The sequence below is a fragment of the Salmo salar genome, chromosome ssa05 (genome assembly GCF_905237065.1).
Source record: "Salmo salar chromosome ssa05, Ssal_v3.1, whole genome shotgun sequence".
Classification (NCBI taxonomy): domain Eukaryota; kingdom Metazoa; phylum Chordata; class Actinopteri; order Salmoniformes; family Salmonidae; genus Salmo; species Salmo salar.
The window spans coordinates 77,710,942-77,726,809 of record NC_059446.1 but is presented as its reverse complement, the minus strand read 5'-3'; the positions used below and the strand labels follow the sequence as shown (position 1 = coordinate 77,726,809).

Here is a 15,868-nt window from a genome sequence, read left to right as displayed (position 1 = left end):
CTTGCATTGGAAAGGCCTGTTACTTCCAAAAACAAAGGATTTCTGGGTGGATTTTCCTCTGGGTTTTCGCCTGCCATATCAATTCTGTTATACTCACAGGCTTCTACTTCTAGCTTATATTATATTTTTTGTTTTATTTTACGTCCCACCCTTCAGTTACCCTCAACCACTCCCACCAATCTCTGAAAACCATCCCATTTACTTTTTGTTAGCTGCATGTATGACATAACTCCACCAGTTGTATTTATGATATCCTTCAACAATTATTATACAATTTGTAAAAAAAAAAAAATCCCCAAATAATATTTTTTTGCATCAATTAGTTGATTTGTCTTTAGCTGTAATATTTGTTGGAATAGGCCTATTTCTTCATTCTTTTCTGGTGGATTAAACTGAAATTGCAACCAGCGTTCTGTGGCTTGTTTAAAAACAGTGATATTTTATTAAAGTAATGTCAATAAATCATGGCTAATAAGCATTAATGGGCAGTCACTACCATCATGGGACTTGTATTAATTGTTTTATTCTGTGTTATTACAACATTCAACCCATATAATGCATAGTGCATTTCATGTTTGCAAAAATAATCGAAATCATAATCGAAAAACGTGATGTATTAATAATCGAACTGGATCCGAACCGACATCAAAAATCAGTAATTGCTCAGTGCTAGTGGACAGTATAGTTTTTAGTAGCAAGTAGGAATTACATCTCTGGTTAAATAGCGTTTTTCATCAGTATTGTTTCAGATCAAAAATGTTTGGGCGAGTTATTATTGTTAATTAAGAACAAATACAGACTATCATCATAAAGCAGTCAACACTTCAAGAAGTGTTAAAATGCAGTGGTCAGACAACCACTTCAGTGAGTCGCCTGAAGATGGCGGTCAAACCCCACACATGATTCTGCTAGGCGCCTGTTGGGGGAGCGTCTGGTGTTGGAATAGTTAACGTGTGGCCGTCTTGGCTTTAGTGACTTTCTTTCTTTAAAAAACCGACCGAGCAGCAAGAGGGGTGGGATGCAGAACTGAACAGGACATACTGAAGGGGAAAATAGAGGGAACGCTAATGCTACAAAATATGGAGTCTTGCCCGATGTACATGTGTGTGTTTTACAATACATTGATGTAGCCAGCCAATATTTTATATTTATTTGAACTATTTTTTTGTGTGACATCTGCAATGATGAGGGTCGGGGTTTTGAGCAGGACCGCAGCGATAGTTCTCTGTCTTTTGGGATGCAATGTGTGGGAAGCGGTAACCAAAAGCCTGCAAGATGACAACGCTCTAAACGGTAGGTAGCTGATACAAATGGTTCACTTTATTCAAAGTACTTGTGAGATGTTATGCCCAATATGTTCGTCTTGCTAGCTAGCTGCTTGTATAGCTAGCGATAACTTGGCGTTGATGGCTTATTATGTGCTAACTTTAGATATTTATCTGGCAACGTTAGTTAGCTTTTCAATTGGCTAGTTATATAACGTTAACGTTAATTTGGCAGGCTTTTTCAGCCACGAAACTGTATACAGACGTTATCTCTCTGTGGTTGTTCATGTTTCATTTAGCCAAGGTATTATATAATTTGAATGGTTTGAAGTGCTTCTGTCTCACAACGTGTCCTCAACTGAAACAAAAACACCTCACCATCTTACCTAGCTAGACCTAGCTGATATTGCATGTTGTTGGCAAGAGGCAAGCTAACGTTAGCTAGTTAGCTACTGTAGCTAACGTTAGTTGATGCTAAGTTCTTCTGCAGCCTCTCAATTGTAATGGATCATTTTGGTGCAAGCCTTAGCTAAAACATGTTTTACTTGTCCTTATTCAGATGAGGTGGAAACGTAATTTGAGCATGTTTTTTTGATGAAATGTATCATTGTGTAATGCATTGTTTTCAGACCAGCAGTATTCCACGAGAGAGATAACGTTCATGCATTTTGTGTATGAATTTGACCACGTATGCAGTAGATTCCTCCAGACATGATTATAAGCTAGATGCTGCAGATGTGAGTGGGAGGAAGAATCTCACACACACCACCATCTCTCATAAATGAGTGAAAGGCAGTATATGACAGGTGGCTTTTGCTTCACTGCCTCTTCCTTCACAGCCTCCTGCTGAGATGGAGCTGAATTGGGGGCAGTGCTGGAAATGGTTTAGGCTGGGCCCAGCGAACCTATTTGTATCATTCTGTGGTTTTATTCATTGTTACAGACATGAGTAAAATGGCAACACACACACACACTTTAAAGCGTAGTTAGAATCGCTGCAGATGTATTTCATTCATCCACTCCAAAGCTTCGCTTTTTTAAAGAGAAGAGCGCTTCCAAGACTAGCTGCATCTGTTTCTCTCATTTACTCACTCACTTATTCTTACACACACACTACTTTGCTTGGAGAACTGTGCAGCTATGTGTTGTTGCTTCAGTTTTCATTCTAATTTTGTTTGTTAATCATATTGCTGTGACTGAATGTGTGCGCGTAGTTGTGTGAGGCCCTAACAAACAGTAATTTATTAGACTATTTTGTGTGCCCTGTCTCTGTGTAACTAAATATTAATCGTCCCCAACTATCACGTGATGTCAACACATGACGTAGGTGCCTATTAAGTTCCGTAGCGAAAATGATTGATGCCTTCTGATCGTCTCAACTCAGTATTTTGAATGACCCCCACACTCCTCTATCTCTCTCTCTCTCTCTCTGACCCAGTCTAACCTTCAGACCCTCCCTGGGGCTCTTGTTGATACTGAGGGCTTCTCCTCTCCTCACGCATAGCTAGCTATATATATGGACTTGCACATGCACTTGCACAACATCCGTATTGGTTGAGGGATTGCTGCAACAGTTTTCCACCAGATCTATAATTTTGTAATACACATGTGTTTCTGTCAGAACGAAATCAATGACCTAATTATTGGATTAAGAGGGACTGAATAAGATCTGTGATTTTTGTTTAAGAAAGCACTAGGCAAAACACTGAATAAAGTACAGTGTCTGTTCTATACCTTCAAATTACATTTTTTTAAATCTTATTTTTCTGTCACAAAATAGATATTATAGCCTAGCTATCATCGTAACAGTAGCTACATTATTTGGAAATTCTGTACATATTTCATAGGTTTTTTTATATTATTTATTTTTATTTTATTTTTTTAAGGGGTGGATCAGCTTAATATTGCGGAAAGATTGTTGCTTCCATCAATGTAATTGTCTGCATCATTTCCAATCCCCCATCCAATCCCCCATATACTTTTGGGGGGTAAATATATATATATTTACCCCCCAAAAGTATATGGGGGATTGGAAATGATGCAGACAATTACAGTATGTATGTATGTACGTATGTATGTATGTACGTACGTACGTTAGCTAGTGTATATATGTTATATATATATATATATATATATATATATATACCTTTTTATTCCCACAAACCCTACCACCCTTCCCCCAATTGGAGTAAACTAATAAACACTTAGGCTTCTACCTTCAGTTTACACATCTTATACACATTTTACAGACATTTTACAGACACAATATATTTTACAATAGTTATATTTTGTTTATTTTTAGTCCTTCCTCTATTTCTGATGTACATATTTCATTGTTTTGTATGTATTTTATTTTACAAAATGTGTATTTTTCAAAAGCTAAATGTGTGCAGATTAAGTATTGATATCATGAATTGGATTCCTGCCTGTAACTTCATGAAAATCACTGTTGTCAACAAACTAGCTAATGCTAGCTAGCAGAGAAGTTGAAGGCGCGGAGATGCCCTGATGACATCGAGCTGCCTGCCCTTGGACATGCTGACATGACCACCACCTCCGACCAGCACCTCTGCTGACCATCTAGCAGAGCTTCTAAATCCTCTCATGCCCGCGGCGGCTCATCTGCGGGAGGCTTGAGGAAGCACTCCAACTTGATCAAGCTGATCTAGCTACTTTTGTAGCCTAAATTTATTTTTACATTACATTTTGTTGTTTATTTTGCGTGTGTAAAATATTACTGTCCTCAGATGTTTACTTCGTAGATTTTGTGTATTACAAATGGTTTTGTTGGAAAAAAGCTATATATCCATTGTTTAGCTGGATTACCATTTTTGTATCCTGTATGTTTAACATATGAATTCAAAACATGAATTAGCCTCATGCTGTAGTGTTTGGTTAGAGTTAGGCCTAATCCCAAATGGCAAAATGGTGTGTGTGTTGATGTCACAAATGTATCATTTGTACAATTCTTTATTAAATGTCCAATGCAGCCATTTTTTATCTCTATCTTACTGTGATTGTTTTCCATTATAATGGTAAAAAATTAACAAAAATAGCTTTTTAGCGAAGAGCAATTTCTTAAGCAATAATTGAGCTAGGACTGTCTGGGAGTGGTCTAAGTGGGGAAGGAGAAACTGAAAACTAGCTGTTAATAACTTTATTATTGGTCTATTAAGTAATGTATCGCCTGGTGATGTTACCAGGCAGGCCAAAACTCCATTCCACCAAAACAGGCTGACGTTTTTTTTTTTTTTTTTCCAAACAGCTCTTACACTAAAATGGCACTATCATATTTTTCACAATTTCACAATATTATTCCAACTTTTATAGTTTGGAAACGTAATACAAAACACAAGAAAAGGTTTTGACTGCAGTGGGTCTGATTTAAAAAAATAAAAAAAATAATTAAAAGAATATATATATATATATATATACTGCTCAAAAAAAATAAAGGGAACACTTAAACAACACAATGTAACTCCAAGTCAATCACACGTCTGTGAAATCAAACTGTCCACTTAGGAAGCAACACTGATTGACAATAAATTTCACATGCTGATGTGCAAATGGAATAGACAACTGGTGGAAATTATAGGCAATTAGCAAGACACCCCCAATAAAGGAGTGGTTCTGCAGGTGGGGACCACAGACCACTTCTCAGTTCCTATGCTTCCTGGCTGACGTTTTGGTCACTTTTGAATGCTGGCGGTGCTTTCACTCTAGTGGTAGCATGAGACGGAGTCTACAACCCACACAAGTGGCTCAGGTAGTGCAGCTCATCCAGGATGGCACATCAATGCGAGCTGTGGCAAGAAGGTTTGCTGTGTCTGTCAGCGTAGTGTCCAGAGCATGGAGGCGCTACCAGGAGACAGGCCAGTACATCAGGAGACGTGGAGGAGGCCGTAGGAGGGCAACAACCCAGCAGCAGGACCGATACCTCCGCCTTTGTGCAAGGAGGAGCAGGAGAAGCACTGCCAGAGCCCTGCAAAATGACCTCCAGCAGGCCACAAATGTGCATGTGTCTGCTCAAACGGTCAGAAACAGACTCCATGAGGGTGGTATGAGGGCCCGACGTCCACAGGTGGGGGTTGTGCTTACAGCCCAACACCGTGCAGGACGTTTGGCATTTGCCAGAGAACACCAAGATTGGCAAATTCGCCACTGGCGCCCTGTGCTCTTCACAGATGAAAGCAGGTTCACACTGAGCACGTGACAGACGTGATAGAGTCTGGAGACGCCGTGGAGAACGTTCTGCTGCCTGCAACATCCTCCAGCATGACCGGTTTGGCGGTGGGTCAGTCATGGTGTGGGGTGGCATTTCTTTGGGGGGCCGCACAGCCCTCCATGTGCTCGCCAGAGGTAGCCTGACTGCCATTAGGTACTGAGATGAGATCCTCAGACCCCTTGTGAGACCATATGCTGGTGCGGTTGGCCCTGGGTTCCTCCTAATGCAAGACAATGCTAGACCTCATGTGGCTGGAGTGTGTCAGCAGTTCCTGCAAGAGGAAGGCATTGATGCTATGGACTGGCCCGCCCGTTCCCCAGACCTGAATCCAATTGAGCACATCTGGGACATCATGTCTCGCTCCATCCACCAACGCCACGTTGCACCACAGACTGTCCAGGAGTTGGCGGATGCTTTAGTCCAGGTCTGGGAGCCACCTCATCAGGAGCATGCCCAGGCGTTGTAGGGAGGTCATACAGGCACGTGGAGGCCACACACACTACTGAGCCTCATTTTGACTTGTTTTAAGGACATTACATCAAAGTTGGATCAGCCTGTAGTATGGTTTTCCACTTTAATTTTGAGTGTGACTCCAAATCCAGACCTCCATGGGTTGATAAATTGGATTTCCATTGATTATTTTTGTGTGATTTTGTTGTCAGCACATTCAACTATGTAAAGAAAAAAGTATTTAATAAGATAATTTCTTTCATTCAGATCTAGGATGTGTTGTTTAAGTGTTCCCTTTATTTTTTTGAGCAGTATATTTGTCACAGACTGTGTAAAACCTTGCAGTGCTACTTTTTTCTCAGTGATTGAGGTGGATATATCTCGTTTTAAAACAAAATGTGATCGTTTCATTTCAGAGACACAAACAATTTAGTGATAAGTTTCAAAGAAACATGTCTGTCATTTAACAAGTCACGATTAGATGGGGGGGGGGAACACACCAATCTCTTTCAGAAGTTCTTTAAACAAAAATAAATATAATTTACCAACATTTCTGAAAATGGATAAATAGTATTTTGGAATGAAACGCTTCAAATATACCTTCAAGTCAATTTACATTGTTTGTGTCACTGAAAGTGAAGGTTTCACATAAACCCACACAGTACCTGAGTATGTTTTCTGCAGTTCGTCCACTATGTCTGTGAGTTTCTCCACCCTAACCCAGATTGGGTCGCCATGCCCCAGAGAGACAGAACAACACCAGCACCCCTCATTCTGAAACAAGACCTCTTCGAAAACAAAGTAGTCTATCATGCTCGTTCCCCACTTCTTTATACAAACAAAACCAGGAAGTGATGAAGGAAATGGAGAGTGTATGATAAATAGACCTAATAAGAGCAGAAACGGAGAGAGATGGGGAATCCCCAAAATATTAATGAGATGACTCAAAGGATTTATTTTCGTAGAACACAGAACACTGTAGTTTCCTAGTGTGCCAAGGAGGAGTTTGAAAGGTTGTGATGGTACCAAAGAAAGCCCCCCTCTCTACTATCCTTCAGAGTTGAGGGGATTATTCTCTCTATACTGTAATCTCTGCCTACTCATTTACTGTACTGGAATACTGATCAGGATATTTTAAAGAGAGAATTTGGTAGGTTATGTTAAAGATGTTGTGGTGGATTATCCCTATCCTATTACATTTTTGTGTGTTTGCGTTGAGCGGGGGGAGACAAAAAATCAACAGCAGGGGTTGAACCGGTACACACACCAGGAGTTAACAGTATCTAGGACCAGATCTGACAGTTTAATAACCACTAACCATGGATACCATAAGCACAACCAGTCAACCTTTGATAGGAGTAGCCCTCCATCAGAGCCGCTAGTAGCCAGACAGAGGATGCTACTGTCCTCCTGCCATTATTATGGCTCAGTGATGATGTCAACTCCCTCTACCTCACAGCAGGGTCTGATCAATAACATCTACACACACTCACACAAACATAATGATACACACTGGCTCTACCTCTCACACCCATACTGTCTGTCTCACACGCGCCCTGCTGCTCTGGCTGCTGTTGCTAGGGCTAATTGGTGGTAGATCTCAGCATCAGGTCAGGAAAAACTCCCTTTGATGCCTTTATCCTCCATATGGCACACAGACAGACAGGCCGACCGAGTGCCAGTTACTGAGAGAACGACTGGTTTAACAGGCTTGCTGAAACACAACATTTCTCTTCCTACATGCGTGTGTGTGTTTTTACGATGCACTTCTTTCAGAGGGCTGTAGCCTGTTTAAGGATGATGTCACCAGAGATTTATAGGATCAGAATGGGGAGGTGTGTGTGTGTGCACGCCCCAGTCTCCCAGGGGAGCTCTTCAGAGTGAGCACAGCTGGTACCCCTAAAGAAGGACGGAACACTGGGACAGGAAGTGATGCACCATTTAAATACCTCCCTCTCCCTGACCTCTGTGTTGGGGGAACGCGCATATTTTCACTACCCTTAAAAGACCCACTACAGTGAAACTTAAAATGTTTGTTGCAACTAGTTTGGTAAGTGATATTTTTGGGCGACCTAGATAGAGAATCTGTAGTAGTCCGTCTCCTGTAGTCTGTATCTGTCTTACCCTCTGTGTGTCACTGTGTCTGTTACCTGAATAATCATCCAGCCTGGGGAGATGGGAGTGGAGGGAGAGCATGCTCTGGGATTGGGGGACGGGGTAAGAGTGGGTGTGTTTATGTAAGGGTAAAGGATGTGTATGTACGGTAGGGGGGAGGGGCACACCCTTTCAGCCTTAGTTAAGGGCCAGTGATCAGACACCACTCCCCTTATCACAGAGACAAGCGTCTGCCACAAGAGGACATGTAGATGAGAGAGGGGGTGTGTGTGAGGGAGGGTTTGTGAGAGGGTGTGTGAGTATGTTTGTGAGAGGGGGTGTGTTTGTGAGACAGGGTGTGTTTGAGAGAGGGGGTGTGTGTGAGTGAGACAGGGTTTGTGAAAGGGGGTGTGTGTGAGTGAGACAGAGTTTGTTACAGGGGGTGTGTGTGAGACAGGGTTTGTGACAGGGTGTGTGTGTGTGAGACAGGGTTTGTGAGAGGGTGTGCTTGTGTTGGTGCGTGTGCACATTAGAGGTCGACCGATTTAATCGGAATGGCCGATTTAATTAGGGCCGATTTCAAGTTTTCATAACAATCGGAAATCGGTATTTTTGGACGCCGATTTTATTATAATTTTTTTTTTTTTAACTTTATTTAACTAGGCAAGTCAGTTAAGAACACATTCTTATTTTCAATGATGGCCTAGGAACGGTGGGTTAACTGCCTTGTTCAGGGGCAGAACGACAGATTTTTACCTTGTCAGCTCGGGGATTCAAACTTGCAACCTTACGGTTAACTAGTCCAACGCTCTAACCACCTGCTTTACATTGCACTCCACGAGGAGCCTGCCTGTTACGCTAATGCAGTAAGAAGCCAAGGTAAGTTGCTAGCTAGCATTAAACTTATCTTATAAAAAACAATCAATCAATCATAATCACTAGTTAACTACACATGGTTGATGATATTACTAGTTTATCTATCCTGTCCTGCGTTGCATATAATCGCATAGGTACACGTTGCTCCAACCATAAACATCAATGCCTTTCTTAAAATCAATACACAAGTATATATTTTTAAACCTGCATATTTAGTTAATATTGCCTGCTAACATTAATTTCTTTTAACTAGGGAAAATGTGTCACTTCTCTTGCAAACAGAGTCAGGGTATATGCAGCAGTTTGGGCCGCCTGGCTCTTTGCGAACTGTGAAGACTATTTCTTCCTAACAAAGACAGCCGACTTCGCCAAACGGGGGATGATTTAACAAAAGCGCATTTGCAAAAAAAGCACAATCGTTGCACGACTGTACCTAACCATAAACATCAATGCCTTTCTTAAAATCAATACACAGAAGTATATATTTTTAAACCTGCATATTTAGCTAAAAGAAATCCAGGTTAGCAGGCAATAGTAACCAGGTGAAATTGTGTAATTTTGCATTCATTGCACGCAGAGTCAGGGTATATGAAACAGTTTGGGCCGCCTGGCTCGTTGCGAACTAATTTGCCAGAATTTTACGTAAATATGACATAACATTGAAGGTTGTGCAATGTAACAGGAATATTTAGACTTAGGGATGCCACCCGTTAGATAAAATACGGAACGGTTCTGTATTTCACTGACAGGAAAAAACGTTTTGTTTTCGAGATGATAGTTTCCGGATTCTACCATTTTAATGATCAAAGGCTCGTATTTCTGTGTGTTATTATGTTATAATTAAGTCTGTGATTTGATAGAGCAGTCTGACTGAGCGATGGTAGGCACCAGCAGGCTCGTAAGCGTTCATTCAAATAGCACTTTCGTGCGTTTGCCAGCAGCCCTTCGCAATGCATTGTGCTGTTTATGACTTCAAGCCTGTCAACTCCCAAGATTAGGCTGGTGTAACCGATGTGAAATGGCTAGCTAGTTAGCGGGTGCGCGCTAATAGCGTTTCAAACGTCACTCGCTCTGAGACTTGGAGTAGTTGTTTCCCTTGCTCTGCATGGGTAACGCTGCTTCGAGGGTGGCTGTTGTCGATGTGTTCCTGGTTCGAGCCCAGGTAGGAGCGAGGAGAGGGACGGAAGCTATACTGTTACACTGGCAATACTAAAGTGCCTATAAGAACATCCAATAGTCAAAGGTATATGAAATACAAATCGTATAGAGAGAAATAGTCCTATAATTCCTATAATAACTATAACCTAAAACATCTTACCTGGGAATATTGAAGACTCATGTTAAAAGGAACCACCAGCTTTCATATGTTCTCATGTTCTGAGCAAGGAACTTAAACGTTAGCTTTTTTACATGGCACATATTGCACTTTTACTTTCTTCTCCAACACTTTGTTTTTGCATTATTTAAACCAAATTGAACATGTTTCATTATTTATTTGAGGCTAAATTGATTTTATTGATGTATTATATTAAGTTAAAAATAAGTGTTCATTCAGTATTGTTGTAATTGTCATTATTACAAATAAAAAAATAAAAAAAATTGTCCGATTAATCGGTATCGGCTTTTTTTGGTCCTCCAATAATCAATATCGGTATCGGCGTTGAAAAATCATAATCGGTCAACCTCTAGTGCACATATACGACACAGGAGTAAGTAGATAGTGTAATAGCAGAGAGATGAGGAAGGTGTGTGTCTTGAGTTGAAATGAATTGTTCCTCTGTAGGTGACTGTACTAGACTGAGCTCCTACTTATTTCACTGATGAAGTATGGCTAAAGTATCCTTGTTAGCTGTTAGCACACATTACTGTTGTTTACATAACCTGCCAGACCAGACATTTGTTTAGTGTTGGTACCAAGTCACTGTTAAGCTGTTAGCCAAGCTCCTTTATGAAACAAGCTGAAATGTGCTTGTGTGTGTGTGCGCATACTCTGTTTTTAAAGGTCTAGCTCTCTTTTTCTGGTTGTCCTCTCTCTCTGTCTCACTCACACCGTTTGACTCATGCACAGTGCCTTTCGCCACAGTGGTAAAGGTTAGCGTTCTGGCCTGGGTAAAGGTGAGTGTTACCTTGCCAAGGTTAACTCACGTTCACTGAAACTAAAATGTTCTAAATACTTGGATTTCTCTTGTGAAACTTGGGATTTCACCATCTGTCTCCCATTCCAGAATACCCCTGTCTGTGTATGTGCGGTGCGTGCAGCTACCACTTTGTGTAGCGGTTGGCAATGATGCTAATGAAAACAGTCTTCTGGTAGATGGAAAGGCTCCCAAAAAACTTCTCAATGAAATGTTAACTACAAAGTAGCCTATGCTTCCGTGACAGAATGATATCAGGATTATCTAAAACTCCAGTGTTCATTTAGTACATTGTAATTATTTCGCTACTATGGCCTATTTATTGCCTTACCTCCTTACTCCATTTGCACACACTGTATATAGATTTTTCTATTGTGTTATTGACTGTACTTTTGTTTATCCTATGTATAACTCTGTGTTGTTGTTTTTGTCACACTGCTTTGCTTTATCTTGACCAGGTCGCAGTTGTAAATGAGAACTTGTTCTCAACTGGCCTACCTGGTTAAATAAAGTTGGAATTATTATATATATTTTTTAATTCAACAGATTTTATAGGGCCCTAACAAAGGTCTAGCCTAGATAAGCTTGGCCAGTGTGGGTGTTCCACTTGAGAGACTGGGTTGATGCTCTGTCCCAGTTTAGCTTTGGCACTGCATGAACTAGGTGTGTGTGTGTGTGTGTGTGTGTGTGTGTGTGTGTGTGTGTGTGTGTGTGTGTGTGTGTGTGGCCAGCTTTACAATGCTCTGCTATCCAACGGAGTTAATGGTTTAATGGAAGTATGTTATTGAACAGTTTCCAGGAAAGTGTATGACAGTAATAAAGGAGATGTGTGCTCAGAGATTTCCTTCCTCAGGCATCAAGAAACAGCGAAAGGGCCCATTGTTTTGACAGAGCCTCGCTATTGTCTGGTAACCAGGAAATATGCTTTTGGCTGTTAACTGCCAATGTCAAATGTGACTGAGTCAGAAAGCTTATCCTGACTCCTGTATGGACTACTGTGTGTATATATACAGTTGAAGTTGGAAGTTTACATACACCTTAGCCAAATACATTTAAACTCAGTTTTTCACAATTCCTGACATTTAATCCTAGTCAAAATACCCTGATTTAGGTCAGTTAGGATCACGACTTTATCTTAAGAATGTGAAATGTCAGAATAATAATAGAGAATTATTTATTTCAGCTTTTAATTCTTTCATCACATTTCCAGTGGGTCAGAAGTTTACATACACTCAATTAGTGTTTGGTAGCATTGCCTTTAAATTGTTTAACTTTGGTCAAATGTTTCAAGTAGCCTTCCACAAGCTTCCCACAATAAGTTGGGTGAATTTTGGCCCATTCCTCCTAACAGAGCTGGTGTAACTGAGTCAGGTTTGTAGGCCTCCTTGCTCGCACACGCTTTTTCAGTTCTGCCCACAAATTTTCTACAGGATTGAGGTCAGGGCTTTGTGATGGCCACTCCAATACCTTGACTTTGTTGTCCTTAAGCCATTTTGCCAAACTTTGGAAGTATGCTTGGGGTCGTTGTCCATTTGGAAGACCCATTTGCGACCAAGCTTTAACTTCCTGACTGATGTCTTGAGATGTTGCTTCAATATATCCACAGAATGGTCTTACCTCATGATGCCATCTATTTTGTGAAGTGCACCAGTCCCTCCTGCAACAAAGCACCCCCACAACATGATGCTGCCACCCTCGTGCTTCACGGTTGGGTTGGTGTTCTTCGGCTTGCAAACCTCCACCTTTTTCCTCCAAACATAATGATGGTCATTATGGCCAAACAGTTCTATTTTTGTTTTATCAGACCAGAGGACATTTCTCCAAAAAGTACGATCTTTGTCCCCATGTGCAGTTGCAAACCATAGTCTGGCTTGTTTATGGCGGTTTTGGAGCAGTGGCTTCTTCCTTGCTGAGATGCCTTTCAGGTTATGTCGATATAGGACTCGTTTTACTGTGGATATAGATACTTTTGTACCTGTTTCCTCCAGCATCTTCACAGGGTCCATTACTGTTGTTCTGGGATTTATTTGCACTTTTCGCACCATAGTACATTTCGCACCAAAGTAGTAAAGATATCTCTAGGAGACCGAACGCATCTCCTTCCTGAGCAGTATGACGGCTGCGTGGTCCCATGGTGTTTATACTTGCGTACTATTGTTTGGACAGATGAACGTAGTACCTTCAGGCGTTTGGAAACTGCTCCCAAGGATGAACCAGACTTGTGGTCTACATTTTTTTAAATTAGGTCTTGGCTGATTTCTTTTGATTTTCCAATGATGTCAAGCAAAGAGCCACTGAGTTTGAAGGTAGGCCTTAAAATACATCCACAGGTACACCTCCAGTTGACTCAAATTATGTCAATTAGCCTATCAGAAGCTTATAAAGCCATGACATCATTTTCTGGAATTTTCCAAGCTGTTTAAAGGCACAGTCAACTTGGTGTATGTAAACTTCTGACCCACTGGAATTGTGATACAGTGAATTATAAGTGAAATAATCTGTCTGTAATCAATTGTTGGAAACATGACTTGTGTCATGCACAAAGTTGCTGTCCTAACCGATATGCCAAAACTATAGTTTGTTAACAAGAAATTTATGGAGTGGTTGAAAAACGAGTTTTAATGACTCCAACCTAAGTGTATGTAAACTTCCGACTTCAACTGTATATGCCTAGGCTATATCATAGGCTCTGTTCTAGGATTCATTTTCTGTTGGACTGGACATTGATACGCTTCATTCGGCTAAGTTGGTTCATTTTCAGATAAAATGGGACTCATTAGAGATTGAAGGCCAACTAATTACAGACAATTAGAGTGACGAGTCTGTGTGGTGCATGCTTACCAGTGGTGGAAAAAGTCCCCAATAGTCATACTTGAGTAAAAGTAAAGATACTTTCATAGAAGATGACTCAAGTAAATGTGAAAGTCACCCAGTAAAATACTACTTGAGTAAAAGTATTTGGTTTTAAATACACTTAAGTATCAAAAGTAAAAATATAAATCCTTTAAAATTCCTTATATTAAGCGAACCAGACGGCACAATTTTCTTCTTTTTTAAATTTAAGGGTTTGCCAGGGGCACAGTACAACACACAGACATAATTTACAAATGAAGAATTTGTGTTTAGTGAGTCTGCCAGATCAGAGGCAGTAGGGATGACGACAAAGTATGGTCTCTTGATAAGTGTGTGAATTGGACCATTTTCATGTCCTGCTAAGCATTCAAAATGTAATGAGTACTTTTGGGTGTCAGTCAAAATGTGTGGAGTAAAAGGTATGTTATTTTCTTTGGGAATGTAGTGAAGTAAAAGTTACACCAAAGAAGTAGTACTTTCAAGTATTTAAAAAAAAAACTTATCTTACTTTACATCACCGACACTTACTTAGCCGTGTGTGTAACTCTCACACTCTCTCTGTGTAGAGGTGACTCTGAAGGTTCACCTGAGTGATGCCAGCACCCACCAGCCCCTGGGCGGAGCAACCATCGAGCTCTTCGCCAACCACACCCCTGTAACCACAGAGACCTCTGCTGCTGACGGCAATGCCTACCTGCGTTTTCCCTACCGCCTTGGAACCCTGCTGGTTGTCACAGCGTCCAGACAGGGCTACGTGCCAAATTCCGCCCCCTGGAGACCCACCAGACTGCCCGGTAGGTCAAAGTAGTAAATTCTACTGTGTGTGTGTGTGTGTGTGTGTGTGTGTGTGTGTGTGTGTGTGTGTGTGTGTGTGTGTGTGTGTGTGTGTGTGTGTGTGTGTGTGTGTGTGTGTGTGTGTGTGTGTGTGTTTGTGAACAATCTGAAAATGTTATGTGAGGATAATGAGGGTGCCCCATTACAGCTTTATTATAATAAGTGACCACCCCCATTATCCTCACATAACACTTTCAGATTGTTCACACACACAGGCTTATCAGCACTGGACAATTTAGGAGTGACAGAGAGAGGAAAGGAGGAGTGACAGAGAGGGGAAAGGAGGAGTGACAGAGAGAGGAAAGGAGGAGTGACAGAGAGAGGAAAGGAGGAGTGACAGGGAGTCAATGACAGGGAGTCAATGCTGAGTCAATGCTATTTAGACAGGGAGTCAATTTTGACACCAGTGTCTCTCAATTTAGACAGGGAGTCAATGCTAAGACCAAGGTCTCTTTATTTAGATAGGGAGTCAATGCTGAGACCAAGGTCTCTATTTAGACAGGGAGTCAATGCTGAGACCAAGGTCTCTTTATTTAGACAGGGAGTCAATGCTGAGACCAAGGTCTCTTTATTTAGACAGGGAGTCAATGCTGAGACCAAGGTCTCTTTATTTAGACAGGGAGTCAATGCTGAGACCAAGGTCTCTTTATTTAGACAGGGAGTCAATGCTGAGACCAAGGTCTCTTTATTTAGACAGGGAGTCAATGCTGAGACCAGCGTCTCTTTATTTAGACAGGGTGTCAATGCTGAGACCAAGGTCTCTTTATTTAGACAGGGAGTCAATGTCTCTCTTCCAGGTGAGCCCTGGATAGCACCACAATGCACATCAAAATACAATAAACACATTAAACTACACATTCATATACACATTATTATACACAACAATACACGAAAAGCAAAACACAATGATAATAAACAGACACATTCTTCTGTAAAAAGGTCCCCTAACTGCCGTCTGACATGACCTAGAGGCACCAATTCCTCCCATTTTAAAGTGTATTGTAGATCATTCCACACGTAAGGTGCAAGGATATTAAAGATACACTTCTCCTTAATGCAACCGCTGTGTCAGATTTCAAAAAAGCTTTACCGAAAAAGCACACCATGCAATAATCTGAGTACGGCGCTCAGACACA

General features: G+C 41.0%; 1 protein-coding gene across 2 annotated transcripts in view; it reads left to right on the top strand.

Annotated features, from left to right (window-relative positions):
• Positions 1 to 969: 969 nt before the first annotated feature.
• Positions 970 to 15,868, top strand: part of LOC123743181 (protein FAM171A1) — a 114,549-nt gene continuing 99,650 nt past the window's right edge. For both annotated transcript variants that reach the window (XM_045718996.1, XM_045718995.1), the window contains exons 1-2: positions 970 to 1,293; positions 14,465 to 14,692. In XM_045718996.1, the coding sequence (XP_045574952.1) occupies positions 1,182 to 1,293; positions 14,465 to 14,692 (340 nt within the window). In that variant the 5' untranslated portion in view covers positions 970 to 1,181. The remainder of the gene's footprint in view (positions 1,294 to 14,464; positions 14,693 to 15,868) is intronic.